The sequence below is a fragment of the Idiotropiscis lumnitzeri genome, chromosome 14 (assembly GCF_059441095.1).
Source record: "Idiotropiscis lumnitzeri isolate Australia: NSW breed Sydney's pygmy pipehorse chromosome 14, RoL_Ilum_1.0, whole genome shotgun sequence".
NCBI classification, from domain to species: Eukaryota; Metazoa; Chordata; class Actinopteri; order Syngnathiformes; family Syngnathidae; genus Idiotropiscis; species Idiotropiscis lumnitzeri.
Genome location: NC_142404.1, coordinates 9,765,745 through 9,784,870, shown reverse-complemented (window position 1 = coordinate 9,784,870; position 19,126 = coordinate 9,765,745). Strand labels below are relative to the sequence as shown.

Sequence of the window (19,126 nt, the reverse complement as noted above, 5' to 3'; positions counted from 1 at the left end):
ATTTTCTGTTCCCGTTGCTTCCTGTGGAAAAAAATGTTTTGACGTTCAATCAAATCACATGCTGACCAGCATCCCGAAATAGACTGCGAGCAATTTAAGAGGAATTTATCAGTATTTTCTACATTGTCAGGCTTCTCACATCTTCATTCAAATGTAAACGCTCCCAGAATGTCCCATTTGGACGTCACTCATCGTCTGATTGTGGGATTGAGCGGCAATCTTTTTCCCAAACATCATCTGACAGGTCAACGTGAGCATTGAGGTCCAGAATGGATTTAAATTGGATCTAATCCCATCTCCATTTCGCTCACGCTAACCGCAGGAAGTGTTGATTAGGAGCGTGGTCCACTGGGAAATGAAGTTGAGTCTGTGTATGACCTGAAGCCAGCGCTGGGGGAAGCAAAGTCCAGCTGGGTCAGGCGAAAGGGCAGAATTGAGAGCCGTGTTTACACTGGAGCCTTGCCAGAGTAGCACAGCGGGAGTTAGCGATGTTCTTCAACTGAAGAACATGCTGCCTTCCCAACTTATGCGCTCTTTGCAATGTGACCTGATCTTTGTGTCTCGAGGCCTCCTTTTCACCACCCCCAAATTTGGTTTCATTTGAATGGCAGTAACTCACAGTCGAATATGAGACCAAGAGGAAAAGTCTTGTTGTGAAACCAGTCGGACTCGCTTTCAATAATGGTTGTTAAGAACCCTTGCCGTAAAAAAAAAAAATAATAATAATAATAAAACATCTGCCCAGCTAGAATGAAATGGCCGTCTGGATCGCCCACTGACTGATTGTTAGAATCCTCTTCCCCCTCTTTCTGCATTCTTGCTCAACTTCATGAATATTTCTAAAGTCGTGGTGACATTTAGCTCCAAACAAGAGCCGCCACATCATTTTTGCAGCAAGGACCAGAGCATAGTATGTTTATGATGACGAAGGGGATGGAGGTCTCTGAAGAGAGAATAGCCCACGAGTAGCCACTGAATGGATCGAGTGTCTTTCGGTGACCAGAGAAACCATCCGTGTTCTCCGCAGAAGAGATTCCTGTCTATGTACACAAATGGCTATGGACACGTTTATGGACTCTGACTCCATAGATCATCGAAATATTTAAATGATGACATCGTTCTTCAGCACACAATCGCTTGGTCAGTTGGTGGTCCTTTTCTATAAGTCTCGTAGACAGCTGTTTAGATTTCCTGGTTGTGTCACGTTCCCACCCTTATGTCAAAATGCTCAGTGGCCACATGTTAGTGTTTTAAGGTTCAATATATCTGGCTTTAAGTGTTCAAGTGAGTCACAACCAAATCGTATAGAATAGTGGCAAGGCAAAAAAAAAAAATAAAACATGAAAAGAAGATCAACTGAAACAATGCAGCCACTGAATTGGGATCGGCATTATCTCATTCACTGCCATTGACGGGTATATAAGTAAAAAAATGCATTCATTTTACTTGGGCTGGCAGTGAGAGAGGAATTATATTGATTTATTTATTATATTATATTCTGCTTGTTGATCTAGTGAGATAGAAATCAATGTGACCATCCAAAAGGTTTTCCTCAATTGACTTAAATTACTGTGTTGCATTGAACTGCTAAAATGTGAAAGAGGTCAAACCTGACTCGTACATTCTGCTTCATAAAGTAGCCATCCAATATTGTTTTCAACTTGGTGACAAACAATTTGCCTGTTTCCTATTGCTTTTCCGTTCATGCACAGATTGGCTATTCAACAGGAAGTTGATGGTGGTGCGGCAGGATGTCGAATTTGCAGTTATAAAGCCTTGGTGAAAGCAAGTCTTCCAGAAAGTTCCTTATCACTCTAATGAAGGCCTTTGGGAGATGTGGTGTAAAATGAAGACATGCCTCAGCTAGAATTGCAAGTCCAACACAAACATGGTTATGTTTGGCATTATGCTTGTTCAGCTTTTCTTGTGTTTTACTTCTTTTAAAATTGTTTGTGTACAGAGGAGATCTGATTGAGTTTTCGTGGGCTATTGTTGCAGGTCAAAGACAAACAGAAAACATTTCCACTTGACACGCTGTCCTCCTTTTTAAAGCCATTTTGGTGGAACCAACTTCCATGTACTGTTTCACAAATTCACTGGGGGAACATTTCCTACTTCCCATGCAAGAATCACATTGACAAGCTGTAACAATAAGAAACACAACTCTGCTTTAGTTCACTGCTGTTTTATACAAGTCTAGTAAAAATGATCGCAGGCCATCTTTTCTCTTTTTAGCCCGGGATTAAACTATGGCAACATTTAAACAAACAACATTGTTTAAACTAAACTTTCGGCCTTTTCTCAAAAATTAAACAACGTAAGAATGTACAGCAGACATCTAGCCGTCAACAGTAATCAGTCCTTTGTTCAATCATTCATTCTTCATCACAGGATATTGCTATGGACCAAATCAAGTGCCACGTACGAGAAGCATATGGTGGCAAATGGCAAGTCATAAAGACGACATAACTAGCGACAACGTCATTGAACAGTAGAAGAGTAATGATGGGGTTAAATATGTAGCAGAAGCAATAAATCGACCAATGTCCACTTAGAGCAGGGGTGGGCAAACTTTTTGATTGGCGGGCCACAATGAGTTCTAAAATTTGACAGAGGGGCCGGACCAGGAGCAGATGGATGGAGTGTTTTGGTAACCGCACCACATCGGAGAAAATAAATACATTTAATTTTAAATGAAAATGAACAAAAGCATTACAACAAAATATCTGTCTTTGACACACCACAGTATTTAGAAAATAAAACATTAACAAGTTTTATTCATTGAGGGCCGGATTAATACGTTTAACGGGCCACATGTGGCCCACGGGCCGTAGTTTGCCCACACCTCACTTAGGGAATAATCCTATGCAGTTACTTTAGTCTGAGCAACTTGAAGAAAAGTATTTCCGTTCTTCAATCAGTGAGTAAAAAATGCTTGTCAGCTATCACATGGGGAGTATTCCACACCCACACGGATGTTTCAATACACCGTGTTTCCTTCACAGATGTGACGTGTCTCGTTGTGAGTGAACAGTTGTTTCGCATACAGCCAATCTGATCGTTAAGCCACATCATTAGTGTAAAACATGACAGCTGTTGTCCTGGCAAGCCGCTAACAGACAAATCATTCATAAATGAAGGAGGTACTGGAAATGCACAAGCACAAAAAGAGCCGTTAATTCAGTTGTTTGGAGGATTTATTTTTCTCACAATGTCCAAAGTTAGCATAATGGGTTCGTCTGTAATTTAAAAAAAAAAGAAAGAAAAAGTACAATATGGATAGATTGTCAGATATTCCAGTCTGCTTCTTGATAAAAAAAGATATATTCATATATATATATATATATATATATATATATATATATATATATATATATATAAATAGAGATATCTCATATGTTGTTAGGTGTGAAGAAAATGTGCTAGAAAAAGGAAGTGGATTGATTTGCCCTTCGTGGGCCCCATAAAATGAAGTCACGGACCAGATCTGGCCCCCGGGCCTTGAGTTTGAAACCTGTGCTCTGGATCAATGTCTCCCAAATAAAATTGCCGACATCTATGGGCAAATAGAGGTGCTGTCCAAGTGTCACATGATCAAACCGTGGAAAGGACATGTGCAGTGAATATATGGATATACGCGCTTGCACGTGTAACCATTCTTTGTTATGTGTCTGCAAAATACAAAAGGAGGGCTCCAGTTAATTTCAATGATTTTACAAATAACACAATACATTTTGCCACATCAAGCCATTGCACGCCATGCTGCTACTCTGCTACTTTGCACGGTTCTTTCTAATGGAATTTCTGTTGTTCCAATACATTCTTTATTGCCATGCCAACAGTTTTATCGCCTCAATTTCCCTCAAGTTGTCCTCCTTAGGAAAGTCTTGTGCCACCCATCACAGGTCAAATGAGCAACGTTGCCTCCTCTTTAATCTTGTACATTCGATCCGAAGACAAGCGGAGGGTGGGGGAGATTGTCTCGCACGAGCACTGTTTATGCCCCGCTTTGTGGTTTCAAGTTGAAAGCAAGGCATCCATCTCAAAGGGACACTTTGTCAACTCTATCACCCAAGCATCACCGTGATCAGCTCTACAAGAGCCGCTGACCCCTGACATCCTGAGTATTTATAAAACAATCAGTAGTTTTTACAAGCAAAAGCAGTGTTTATCATGCTATAAAGAGGAAACTAGTAATATCAGTAACGCGATCGCTTCCACCGCGCCGTTCCTCCAGATCGAAGCCAAATTCAATTAGTCATGCGAGTCTGAAAATGATGTTATCTTTAATTGTGCGTGCATCACATCATGGATCTAATGAGTCATTTGCCATGGGAGATGAGCCGTGTGTACAGCTGCCGTATTGACATCACACACTCACATGACCGAGGCGCTCACGACATCATCAAGCCGCATAAATTGCATCGGGAGGGAGAGCGAGAGAGGCACAAGTGACCGTGAGAAAAAGAGCGCTGTTGACCCAGCTGCTTTTATTTCATTTATTGTACATTATCTCCAGACATTGGGGTGAAGCCGTAAAGGATGGGGAGGTAACAGAAACAACATTCCTCATGATGAATGCCATTAATTTCACCACTCGGCCTTGTAGAGTGCGAGACACTCTTTCGGTTTACATGATGGATTTACAAAGCCTTGTCCTTTTCACATTGCATTCCAAATAAATTTGCGTATCAGGGGCGAATGAAGTAGCATAAGGATTTATAAGCTTGCTCATTTCAAATGAAATGAATCCCCCACCCTCGTTCATCATGAGAGATATATGTTGTTCAAAACGCTTAACCAACCTCATATTCATGTTTTTTTAAACATATCTGAGTGTACAGATATGCGTCCGACGCGCAGTCACGTCAACATACAATATTGGAAAGGTTTTCCGTCCAAATATTTTTCTGTAACGCTAATTAGCCGCTTAATGCACACGAAAACGCTTCTGTTTTTTTTCAAATTTTATTTTATTTATATATTTCTTTATTATTATTTATATATATATATATATCTATATATATATATATATATATATATATATATATATATATATTAAAAAAAATTTTTTTTAGCCCAGTAAATATTGAAACAAAAACTTGTGATCCAAATAAAGCTGTGTACACAAAATAAAATGCCATTTTGATGACTGATAGCAAACCAGTGCCACAGTTTGGGTTGACACTGACAGAGAGGTATTCATTTAACAAACTTTGTATGATTGTGTTCCCTGCGTAATATTGAGAAATGTTTGCAATGTTTCTCCTATTAGTGTTGATAAAAAGTGAGCATTAAGAGATTTGTAATGGTTGGATTTTTAGTTGTAATGGACCTCTTTCGATTGTGTGGGTGCAACAAATGTACACGATGATGCCCAATTGGGTGGAGAAAACAGGATACTGTACTGCTGCTGTACTCGGTCACCAACTATTTCGGTTTGACTTGTACTGATGGTGCGTTGCTGCATCATGAAGGACTGCCTTTAAGGGAGCTATTCCTTTGTTTTGAAGGCCCGTGAGGAGATGACGCGGACTATTGTTTGATTTAGTCGTCGGCCTCAATGTGGAAAAAGTGGCGACCGGGATGAAGTGACTTCCTGTCTTTCGTCTCCATTCCACATGCCTGGCCCTGCAGACGTTAGCTTTTTTACACCCTCCGTCACGCAATGTGCTCATCACTTGCGACGTACGTGAAACATAAGCCTCAACCGGCATGGTGTGTGGTGAAGATGAAAGGACGGCAACAGTGATATCAAGTAACACTTTGAAAGGAGCCCTCAGACACTTGACAAAGTAACACAGCCTTGTAGATTCCAGAAGCGGGACGAAGAGAGTTTTTTTGTTGGGAAGATAGCGGATCATTAGAAGACGGCGCGGCTCTGGTAAAAGAAGGTCTTTGTGAGCTCATGAGAAGGGTCTCAATGTGGCCCTTTGTCAACAGGGATGCTCTCAGATTGAAGTGGGGGGGGGGGGATTATTCTGATTCCTTGCACCACTGTGGGCACACATTGGACAATTTGGACTTATTTGGCGCTCTATTCAACTCTGGCTGTGTAGGTGGAAGACGTAGGTCTTGATTAGCATGAACAACAAATTCACTTATCTATAGAAAAGTGAGAGTTTAATTTTAATATTAGTTACCCTCTAGCACTACTCGACGTGAGAAAAGTTTAGCGGGACTTCTCAACCGCAGACAGCTTTGACCACTTGCATCGGTTTGAGCTCGCAATGCGGTCCTGACAAGACACAAAGAGGTTTGGTTGAACTTGTAAACAAGCTCCATTCTTGTCTTCGTTAATAGCGTAGGGACTTTCGAAGCCTTTGACCTCTGCGTTTTTATGATCGGGGACCCTCACGCAGAAGGTCACAGTGACAGTGGGTGGTTTTGTCTACGGCAAAGACGTTCACAGACTGAAGCTGCTCCTCAAATTGTCACTCAAGCATCTCTAACCATTCATGTTTGGATGTCCACTTTGACTCATTCAAGCACTCCAGTTGCAGCGTAAACAGAAGCTAAATCCACATGACAAACTGTACACAAACAACACCTCCACCACTCAACATATTAGTAAACATCTGTGTTCCATCAGCCCTGCTTCCACTTAGCAGAACTGATCAATACTGTACCTTTTGCGGCACCCTGAGATTAAAAAAAAAAAAAAACATTCTCTGTTTCCTCTCACAACTATAGGACGGCAGTAGTTAATCATTTAATCCCATTTTGCTGCTTAATTTTCTCCTCATATAAAAATGGACTCATCAGTCTCACTCATTCAGGGGAGATTTTAGAATCATTTGGATGAATTACTTCTTCTACCATCTTCGTCATACTTTTGATGTAAAACAAATAGCTTATTCTATTAAATATGCATACAGACTTGTACTTTTCTCAAAACATGAGGTCCAAAAATTTCCACGGGTATTTAGAATGGAAGTGCTGACGCTTGCATTTACAAAGGCTGCGTAGAGAGGCAGACTTGCCCTGTACGTCTATCATTGTCAGGAAAAAGGGAAGTCTTTCGATGGTCTAATTATACATGAGAACATATATATAAAAAAAAAAAAAGGTTTGTTTTTTATTTTGAAAAATTTATTTTTTCTTTTAATTGAAACAGAATGAAAAGTTTGAAGTTGGACCAGCAACAGTGACTTATTAATAATTTTCTTCTGTTTTTCTTTTTTGTTTATTTGTCATCTTACTCTATATTAATTTACTCTTTAAAGCAGGGGTGGGCAAACTTTTTGATTGCTGGGCCACAATGGGTTCTAAAATTTGACAGAGGGGCCGGACCAGGAGCAGATGGATGGAGTGTTCTGGTAACCTCACCTCATCGGAGAAAACAAATACATTTAATTTTAAAAGAAAATGAACAAACGCATTCCAACTAAATTTCTGTCTTTGGCACACCACAGTATTTAGAAAATAAAACATTAACAAGGTTTATTAATTTCAATTATTTCAAGTTCGGCGGGCCGGATTAAAACGTTTAATGGGCATGTGGCCCCCGAGCCGTAGTTTACCCACACCTGCTCTATATGATGTATGAAGATTTCACTATTTCAAAGTGTAATATATTATTGTATATTAAAAATAGCATAAAATGACCCATTTCCTAATTTGCTTGCTATGTATTCCCCGGTTGCTAATAGCTGCATGTTGCGTGTTTGTGTCTGCAGGGTGGGAAGAAGCACAGCGGTCCCTGCGGAGGAAGAGACTGCAGCGGAGGCTGTAAATGTTTTCCCGAGAAGGGTGCCAGGGTAAGTCCCTTAGTGTTCTAAATAGCTGCATAAATAAACCTCCTGGTCATCATACTGGACGACCAAATAAGGCAAAGACGGCGCACCGCAGTCTCTGAACGTTCCTTCAAAAGTAGGCTGAAGGCACATCAAATTGGCGCACGTGTTGATACTTCAGGTGACACCTCGGCCTGCCTCCCGTGAACAAAGTGCGATTGTGCTTTAATGTCTGAATTGTGTATGTAATGCTGTTTATGCCAGTTTCAAGACAAACTTGCGTCTATTTATGAAGCGAAGAGCAACATTGCGTCTCATCACGACATTGTCAATGACGTATGCTTTCAACCAGACCGAAAAAAACGTGCCCTGAACCCCAACGACTTGGAAATATCGCTCTCGCAGCTAGAGCGATGGAATTCACACCATTCATCACTGTAAACGCAGAAGGTCAGATGGGAAGTAGTGTGTCGAGTATGAGAGCCAAACTAAGGCCAGAAATGAAAGACAGAGGCAAGTGTGAGGAACCTGATGCAAAGATTTCAGCCCATCGAGACAGACATAGACTAAACACGCCGGGATAATCATCTCTGAATGAATGATGACAGGCTACTTTTCCCCACTCACTTGAAACATGTGTAGTCCATATCAGAATATAACCTTAGGATCCCTTGGGCTATGTAACTCTTGAAAGTGCACAACCGGCACCTACTTTTCACACATTTGCCATCTGTGAGGAGATTTCCATTTGTTCTTCTAAAAATGTGCTCCATAGAGCACTCCTGGACAAATTATGGAATTATTACAATTTAATGGCTCATTTCCATTGTTTGTTGGTATGCAAAACTCACATTTTGATCACTGGCATATAAAAACAAAAAACACTTGGCATTCGGGCTGCGCACAAATTGTGTGTGAGTCCAATTGAGTCGCAAATTGGCCATTGTAAACAACACTGAATCAGAATATTCCCATTCCAGTCAGAATGTCATAACATATTGACGGCAGACAGGACTGTTTGCCTGATACTTCCCATCTCCCTATGTCTGCACTTAGTACAATAACTATGCAGGGAGTGCTCATGCGCGAAAGTCTTGTGCGCACTACGTTGGAGCGGCTGCTCAGAAGTACTTATGGGAATATTTGGCCAGCTAACGCCATCCCTTTGATTGGCCGTGCTAGCAACAAACAAGACAGAGTTTTCAAACGTGGACGCTAGACTTGAGAGATGAACTCGTTTAGCGTTAGCTAGCATGAGGCTCGTAGCAATGTAGATGGATTTAAAATGGGAAAGAAAATCCTTTATTTTTCCATTTGCCACAAAGTAAGTTATCTTAAACCAAAAAGTTTAATCGTATTGTGTGTTGATATTCTGCGTCGACAAATTTGATCAAATTTTTCAGCAAAAGTACATAACCCAGTCGCAACCCATTGGAGTTGATTCGGTCATTTGGTGGCTAATGCTAATACGCATAATGAATGATGATTTTTTTTTTATTTGACTTATTTGGAAGTGAACAGATGACAACATCGTCATTTTCACCAATTTTTTACCAATTTTAATTGATGGGCGAAGATGTTGGAAAATGTTGTTCTCATCATTGTGTATTTTGTTTTATAAATTTTAACCCAGTCGTCATGGCGACCTAAGATATCAGGAAAGAACAAGACTAATTAAAAGTAGGTGCAACCTACTCTTCAGGAGGCATTTATACAAACGACTGGAATAGTTTAGCTGCTGTTCACTGGCTACAATGACTATTTACAAGAAGAACTTTACAGTAGCTATTGCCCTTGACATCTCCTGCTCACTGAGGAGGATTCAGGAAAAGCCCATAAAAAGGTGAAGTGAGGCGCAAAGAGGAAGTCCCACATTCCACGTTGGAGCAATGCGAAAGATCGCGACGGGGTCAGTAGATTGCCTTTATCTGCCTCCACCTCACACACGCTCACCCGCTATTTGCGTCAAAAGGATTTCCATCATGCCGTAAAAAACATGATAACAATGTGGCAAGTGTGAAAGAGGTTTACGTTGCGCCACTGGATGAGGTTTCGCCATCAGTGTTGCATTTATAAGTGGCGATCGGCAGCCTGCACGCTCATAAGAACGAGGCAATAGATTGCAGTTGATGGACTTAAATGTAAAAAAAATTCAATTAAATTAAAATTAAAATGGAAATGTAAAATTACATTTTTGCTTCTCTTCCCTTTATGAAGTTCCATGGATATTATTCGTTGCTAATGTCGTGTAAACATTTGCTTGAGTTTTCGCCCTTTTTAGGCCTCTGTAGCGCTCAACTTCTTTCGAACACGTTCTCCTTGCCCGCCACCCAAGTTTTTTCACTTTGGGAATACGTATGACAGAAAACAAGATGTTTCCTCACAGATGTGCTCCTCGTCTCTTTATCTTCGACATGCATCTATCTTCTTTCCTCGCAAATCTCCGTGGCGGTGACATTCTGCCAAATACTTTGCAGCTGCTTGGTTTGGCGAAGACTTGACTCAGCTGCGATGCTGAATGACTCCAGTTAAAAGGCGAAATGGTGACCTGACGACATACGCGACTCAATTGAGAAATGTCAGGGTGAAGCTTAAATGTGTCTTCTCTTTGCGCAACGAGTTCTCCAGCAAGGAGCTGAATGGCAAAATTCACAACAAAAGGCATTTTAAGTAAATCCTGAAATTCCACCCGAAAGCCTTATATCTCCAACTTGGTTATGTACAGTTCAAATGAGGACTAAAAACCCGGAGAAGGAGACAAAAGACTGCCTTAGCAGTCGTAAATATGCTACCATCATAAATCTTTGGCCACCCACTCCCCTGGCAGCGATCATCTAAAATGGAATGCAGACAAATATCTTGTACTCCTCCATGTTACTTGTTGTTACTTTGCATTCTTAGCCATGTTGTGACAACCTAAAAGTGGAGGTGTAGTCTTTTGATCAGAAAGCTTACAAGACTACTTTTGTTGTTTCGTTTTTTTTTTTTTTTTGGTATATTATTATGGCATCAGATCAGTTTGAAGAAAAATCCATAGCGGAACAAAAGGCGACCTCTGTGCTCAGCCTGAACGCCTGATTGGGAGTTCAATGCCATCTTTTGTGTCAGTATGGGCAATCTTCATTTCTCAGGCGCAAAAAAAAAAAATGCCTGCGGATTTTTATATTGCTGAAGTACTCTGAGAACAGTGGCGCTTGTTTGCATGAGTCCTCCTTGATGAGGTTTGGGCATCACTGGATGCTGGGGAAGGCTTGTCTGGTCCATCCTGGGAAACACTGGCACAGCTGATGCTGGAGCAGGAAATGACACATATCTCAGGAAGTGGAGCACAATGACAGACCACTGATATTTTTTTTTATATATATGGATGGCTTCTGTTTTTGTGGGAAAAAGATCGCCTGTGGGTTTTTTTTTTGCCAGCAGTGACTATAAATGGCTGAGATTTCCTTGTTCCATGAAAACAGGCTTGCACCGACATTCTGATTCTATTGCCCATGAATATCATGTACTTCCCTGTCAGCCCCAGGGACGGGATAATGGCCCAACAAGGAATGTTAAGGATTTCACAAGGTTCAAAGACCTTTTGATGGTGTTTTCACCAAAAAGGATGCAAGTCGATTCTGTCCAAGAGAGCACAACTTCTTGGATCGGCCATACTTTATAGCTCCCCGGTGCGTAAGATCATGTCGGAACAATTCAAAACTTCCAAACGTATGACGTGCTTGTTTACTCAATAGTTCTTCTCATTAAATCTTGTGCAAACAGGATACACTGTTTTGTGGTTGGAGAGTAACCCTTGAACTTAAACTCTGGATCGCCTTCTTGATTGTATCAGACGTCAATAGACACTAATTCATTTAATTATATTAAAAAGGTTAAGCGGCGGCACGGTGAAGGATTGGTTAGAACGATGGCCTCACGGTGCAGAGGTCGTGGGATTGATTCATTCTCGTGGGGAGTTTGCATGTTCTTCCCGTGCCTGCGTGGGTTTTCTCCGGGTACTCCGGCTTCCTCCCGCATTCCAAAGACATACATGGCAGATTGGACACTCTAAATTGACTCTAGGTATGAGTTCGAGCGCGGATGGTTGTTCGTCTGTGGGTGCCCTGCGATTGGTTGGCAACCAGTTCAGGGTGTCCCCCGCCTACTGCCCGAAGATAGCTGGGATAGGCTACAGCACCCCCCGCGACCCGTGTGAGGAGAAGCGGTAGAGATAATGGATGGATGAAAAAAGTTTAAGCATGGTGACGTCTGCTTTACAGCCGAGAGATCCCTGGTTCCAATCTCAGCTCAGACACTGCACAACTGTTTTATGCCAATTTATAAGTGGATAGCAAGTAAACTTGAATTTGTTTATACAAGGAAACCATATCTTTTATACAGTTGCATTTTTTTTTCCATTTAAAGATAAAATAAATTTGATTTGTCTCATAATAGTTTTTTTTTGTTTTGTACGACTCCCAAAAAAATAATCGTTGGAATAATCAGGATTTCAATTATCATAATCGAGCAGCCCTAGTCTCAAATACCAGTCACAGAAGATCCAAAACCAAAGTCCTGACACCGCTATATAACAAATTTTTACCCATCTTGCAATTAGTGCCAAATCCTTAAGCTGAAACTCGAACAGCCTCATTCATTCCCCTAAATCGCTCATAACAAGGCCTGGCAAAGACAACTTCCAAATGTTTGGCAATGAATGAAAATGGTTGAAGGGGATGTCTGGGAAGTACAAACCTGTTGCTGTCACTTAAAGTCTTGCAGAGAAGGATAGGCCTTTGCTTGACTTGGATCAACTCCATGCGGGAATTGGACAGTAACAAGCTTTTCTTGTGTGACAATGTACCAGAAACATGGAACACGGACAAAAGAAGATTTAAACAACAGCTGGGGGATTTTAAGAGGAGATCTTTTATCAAGGTAGAAGAAACGCAAATTGAAGAAGTGGTCTCTGAAGAATTAAATTGAAACTTGTGTAAATAAAAGAGCAACGTGAGCAAAGAACAAGCATAAGGCAATTATGAATTTCGAGTTGGGAAAAGCTGCTCAGATAATGGATGAAAGTTGCGTGTAATACCACATTCAACCACTACATGCAGGAGGGGCAGTATGGATAGAAAAGATACTGTGGAATAATAATCAAGAAGAAGATGCACACTGTCAGGAACAACCTAAAAGAATATGGAGACATTTAGTCCAGATTGCCGATGACTCACAAGACGAACGTCACAAGATCATAACACAAAGAAATGATTGTCCTTATTTGTTTTTGTATAAAAATTCCAGTCCAATCCAATCCATATTTGGCACACAGTTGTTCTCTCAACTGTGTGCCAAATGTAGAGTGACTCACATACATTTCAAAGATGATAGATGCCGTTTTGAGAACAACAAAACTACAATTTTTGAATCATGCCTCATATTCTAATATTCTTCTTTTATTTGAATTATTATTGCCATATTGAACTGAGAAGCCAGGACAAAGACTAGAGCAAATACACGTTTTGTCACTTTATCCTGTGTGGCGTTTGCACGTTCCCCCATGCCTTTGTGGGTTTTCTCCGGGTACTCCAGTTTCCTCCCACATTCCAAAAACATGGGAGTGTTGTTTTCTGTCTAACAAAGATTGTGTTGTTTGGAAATTTGCAGCTGGAACCATGAAACATGTCTGGAAACATTTTAAATGTAATAATAGTACGTGAATAAAATGACCACTCTCAACAATATTTTTGACTTCTCGACATTTCTGCTTAGTGTGCACTCAGTCAGCAGTGGCGTATTTGTGTAAATGTGTGAGGCGTCAGGCATCAGGCTTCTGGAAGCATCCTGCGTGCTTTAATCTTCAGCCAGAACACACAGCAAAGACAAACTTTGTTAACAAAGACGAGGCGAAGACGCTGCAGATTTTTGGTTTCCTGTTGTGCAAGGAGAAACTAACTGTCTGCTTTACAGGAAGAGTCTACAACTAAATGGTGATTTATCTCGGCAATGTAGTCCTTTTGACCAGACGTCTTTTTAGGTTCAAGTTTCAGAGGAGTAATGTTTCTTAATATGGTGTCCACATGGCTCATCTACTGGAATATATTGTAGCATCTGATTTACACACAGGAGTGAGGATATGTAACGCTCAATGAAGAGGTTCCTTCGAGCGGGAGGAAAAAGTCATGCGGGTCACCAGAGCGACGCCATATGTTCGCCATCAGGTCGCCTTGTGAAAGCAACATCGAGGGGACGGCCGCACAGGAAACAATTAGCTCTCGTAAATACGTCCCTTTCACTCTTGAATTCCATTTTTCCTCGTTTACAGAGCTGCTCTGAGTGATCTTGCTCGACACAAGGTTGAGGTCAAATGCGTTGCGGTATCCAATGGCTGATTTGTAACCCTCCATCAAGATGGAGGGTTCAGTTTAGTTTGGAAGTTTAAACACACCTCCAGTTACATTTTTTATTATTAGGTTTTTTTGTTTATGACCAATAAACGCACATATTATTTTTTAGGGATGAAGGAATGTGCTTGAATGTTCTGAACTCCTGTTTCCATGCCAGTATGGTATTATGTAGAAAAATGATGGATGTAGCTATTAGCTGACATCATTTCATTTGTCAGGACACAAACTATGAGTGCGAACTAGTCTACCCAAATTGCATCGACAGTCAAATCAACACAATTGTCAGAAATGTGTAATCAGGTAGCTTTTATCACTTGGACAACATAAATAAGACTGAATTGAACCTCACTGTACAGTTTAGTGAAAACATGGCTACAAAAATGCAACAAAAAATAACAAAATTACTCAATTAAATTTGAAATTTTAAAAAATATTTTATTAAATAAAATAAAAATGAGAGTGATTTATAAATAAATAATATACCCACCCAAAACTACATTTTATGTTCACAAAACAAAATAAATGTAATTTATAGCGAGAATGTCCTTTGTTCTCATCTTTAATTAAAATGGTACAGTCCATAAGCTTTCAAGTTTATTTTTAATTCATTTTTATTTTGACCTAGAAGGAAGGCCGAACAGTCATTTGGAAATCGTAGTTTACTTAAATTTATGACATAATTTTTAGTGACCTTATTTTTTTACCTTGCATTTCACAAACCATCCATACATTTGAAAAAAACTAATGCTAAAGCTAATTAAACTCAACTAAAACAACGCATTTTTGTAAAAAAAAAAACTAAGAAACACTTAAAAAAAAAAAAAAAAAACTACAAAACAAAAATTCCAAACCCCAAAATCTATGATTGCTAAGATTTACATCATATTAGATGATCAACAGTGTCATAAAGTAGATGCACTTTAGGCACGGTATCAATAAGTCAGCGTTTTAATTTTCCAGAATGCTGCTAACAAATCAACCATAACTAAACCAATAAGTCAAGCCTTTGCGCTTTTGTGCTTGGCCCAGGTAAAGCTTCCCAAATGCTTCAATCCAAGAGGTAGAGGTAGAAACTCCCTAAAAACGTTCGTGTACCCCAAAGAAGCAGTGGGTGTTATAATATAGCCGTGGGAGCGCAAAGGCAACGCTCATGATGGATTTCATTACACATAAACACAATCAGACATCGTGCAGACGCGCTATACCGACACGTTAGGGGCAACACCTCTTTCCGGACGTGCGCCATTATATATTTTTTCTCACGCGCGGACGCCGCAGCTGCGTCCTGTTTCGACACACGCATGCTTTGGGCCGGCAGACATCTCATTCCTCAGACCTGAGGCAAGGGCGCAGGTGTCTGGCCCCGGAGAAGCCTGGGAGGATAGCGGGAAGTCCGAGCAGTTCTTGGATCTGCCCCTCGAGTCCAGTGCAGCCACTGGTCATTAAACGAAATGCATACGCCTATTTGGCGCAAATGGGGATTCTCGTACATAGTGAGAAGCTAAACAAGTGACAAAAAGTAGTAACGGACTCCAAAAGCAAGGATCCGTCTGTCAAACATCTCTTTCCTTGCAGCGCCGTTGTATATTTGAAGTCTGTGCTCATCTAACGGGGTCACTGACGTTTTTCTTCAGCTTCGGGGGGATGGAGAAGCTCCCCACCCGATCCAAACACACTCATAGATATCCAAAACATCATGTGCAGATGTTTATTTACTCTGCCTGAGTTCTCCTTAGGGCGTCCATTGCAATCCCCCACTGGTGGAGCTGAGCCCCCTTTTTTTTAATGGACATCATGCAAACGGTGATCTCCAGGAAATGAGTTCACAAAAGTTCCGTCCAATACACCCTTGAAAATGGATTTGTGAAGAATTTGCAACTGGTCAACTCCTGATTGTGAAATGCTGAATTGCCCTAGTTTTCGTTTCTCAATTTTTCTCTTTTTTTTTTTTTTTTCATCAATAAAGCGTGCTTCCGGACAGCTGTTTATGGGTTCTTTTTTATTTCTCCCGGAGGTCAAAGGTCGGTACACAGGGCCGTGTGTTTCCCATCTTGTTCTTATTGGGCCCGTCCCAAAACGTACACCCCCGGAGACAATTCCCGGGCCCAGATTAAATTTACGGCATCAGACAGAGCGACTAATAGATGTGCGATTTAAGAATAACAAAAAAAATGCAAACACAAACGCAAGAGGGCCGGGGGGCGGTGTTTGGTCGGTGTCTCAGTGGCTTCACAGGAACTCCTTGCACACTTACAGTTGTGTGAATACTAGAAGGAAGCTAACTCTATCTTACAAAACGTCTTAATAATAATGCTCAGTCTCGATTTCCACTGTTGAAGAGGGATTCAGTTTTATTTAAAAAAAAATGTAATTAATTTCTCAATCAAAAGTGAGTATTATTTTTGTAAGGGCGTATTTTTTTCATTCACTTTTTGTAGTTTTTCAGGTTTCAAAAGGCAACATTCAGGCGTACCTAATGAAGTGTCTTGTACAAGTACGTGTTAGACCACATGTCCTTTGCGCAGGTCTTTTGCATTTTCACGTTCAGGTCAGAGGTTCCATTTCTTCTCATCTATCTGCACGCTTGTGTGTCACATACAACTAAAGCTCTTTATTTCAAAAAGAAGCCTTGTCACGCATGATTCCAGATGAGGAGGTCCATCTTTGAAGGCAAAACACCTGACATCTTAGATGTTTCGGACTTTCCGAAGGACTTTTTCCGTATCAGCGTCCCATCACTGCACACCTCAGCGTCACTGTGACCGGTCAGCTGCTGTGTCTGTTATATGGTGTGTGGGGGGGGGTGTGCGTGTGTGTGTGTTCGTGTGTGTGGCATTTTATGATCACCAAATGAAGTGAGAAGTGATTGGATAAAAGCAGACGCCAGTTACCAGACCAGCTTGGAAAACGCTGGTCTGATTGCTCCATTAAAATTCCTGCATTGTGAGTTTTTTTGGGGGGGCGGGGGGGTTGTTTTTCTTTTTGTTGGTTTGGTTGTTTTTTGTCTGTTGTTTAACAGGGTTCATTATTTGTAGTCGAATTATGCAACTTTTTTTTCTTTGTCTGGATTTATGTCAATCTAATGATCTGTCACCAAAAACTGTCATTATCGATTAAATTAACGTATTTAATAAAGCTGTCCTGCATGTTAAAAAATAAGTTAATGATGTAAAGAAATCTAAAATCAAAAAAATAAATAAATACATAAATTAAAAATAATAATAATAATAAATAAAAATAAATAAATAAACAAATAAATACCTGAAAAGGTCATGGCAGCACGGTGAAGGACTGGTTAGCATGCCCGCCTTTCTGGACCTGGATATGACGCCTCTGCTTGTAATATAAGTGTAAAAATAAGTTAACCACACAATGGCAAAAATGAACAAAGCCAGCCGCTGTGCTTCCAGAATGCCAACAGAGTAATAAAAGAAGAGGAAATCGGTTACATTGTTACATTGCGATTGCAACTTATTCTTCGGATCATTTTTACTGTAGTGAATGACTTGTGAGACTTGAAGCCGGCAATCAGAAATATTGAACAGGTTTTCGTTGACTGTGATAAAACAAAAACAAAAAAAAAGGATATATGGTTCAGTTCATGCGTGGTAGATTTTTTGTGCTCTTTTAATGTGTACATACTATTTTCATTTTCCTTTCCAATTTGTACGACATCAGGATAATTCCGATTTTGAGGTTACGCTTGACTGCCGTGAACTTGTTTCGGTTCAGTGTTACCGAGCACAGACAAGTGCAGGATGTCTTCTATTTGTTATACGCTCGCCTTGTCAAGACATTGTCCCCTTGGCGGTCGAACGAGGGGAAGTACTTTGACTGCGATTTAGAAGGAGAGTTTAGGGAGAGGAAGGCAGGAAATGCTGTGTGGAAGCGGTGCGAGCAGATAACAATGGCGAGCCGAGAACGAAGAATGAAGGAAACGAGGTGACGGCAGACATGTTAAAGAATGTTGAGTGTTCTAAAGTGAAGAAGATGTAACGTGCATACCTCCCCCAAGGCCAATGGTCATCTCCACCTGCGCTTGATCTGACATTTTGCACATTGATGAGTGCTGCCATTGTTGCGTGAGTTCAAGTACACAATGTGTGAAATGTACAAATTCTGAGTTTTCATGAATGCAGCATATAATGATTTGAAATGTTAACAGATTGATTGATGGATAGAGAGACAGATTGTATTCATAATTAAATGGTCACCGTAGCGATACTCCCACCTACTAGAATAATAACATAGAAATAACCAAAAAGGAAAAACACATATAGGCACAGCATTAAAGAGGATTTAAAAGAAATTGAAATCCAAACTACGTAAGACAAAAAAAATCCAAATAATACAGTCCTGTTACATTTGTTGCCTTAATTTCACAATCCCCCGCTAAAATTGGTTAATTAAAATGTATTCATTATTTTTTTTATTTCTTTTGATTCAACAATTGGTTCATCAATTATAATTAATTTTAAATAATGAAATAAAACACAATAATTCACTACAAGTTTGTTATTATAAAAAAATGGTTTACATATTTTACATGCACATTTACCACATTTTGCCTTTTTAAAATTTTATTTTAGGTTATTTATTTATTTGACTTCTGCCCCACTGTCCTTTTTAAGAAAAAAAATCAAAAGTGACCATGAAGCAGAAATTTGCCTGCCTGTCGTGAGGGGACTTTCATTACCATCGAGCTCGTTTACACAAATGATTGTGATGGGAGTGTTCAAAAAGAAAATTGATATTTTTATCGAATATCCCTGATTTTATTTTCTCAGTTTTTTTCATGAACGTATTGTGAAGGTCAATATATATATAATATTGTAAAAATTCCAATTCACCTCACGACTCCCACATACTGTGAATAGGAGAAATATATTACTTTGACCAAAAGTCTCCATTAAATTACTTATCTCACAAAATTTTATCTGGAGCCGATTTTTTATATAACCTATGAATGCATGCAAGTGGGGTGGGGTGCCACGCATGATC

General features: G+C 40.1%; 1 protein-coding gene across 1 annotated transcript in view; it reads left to right on the top strand.

Annotated features, from left to right (window-relative positions):
• Positions 1-19,126, top strand: part of col4a2 (collagen, type IV, alpha 2) — a 42,245-nt gene that overhangs the window by 6,047 nt on the left and 17,072 nt on the right. Inside the window, exon 4 of the mRNA XM_088315932.1 lies at positions 7,680-7,760. Within this exon, the coding sequence (XP_088172058.1) occupies positions 7,680-7,760 (81 nt within the window). The remainder of the gene's footprint in view (positions 1-7,679; positions 7,761-19,126) is intronic.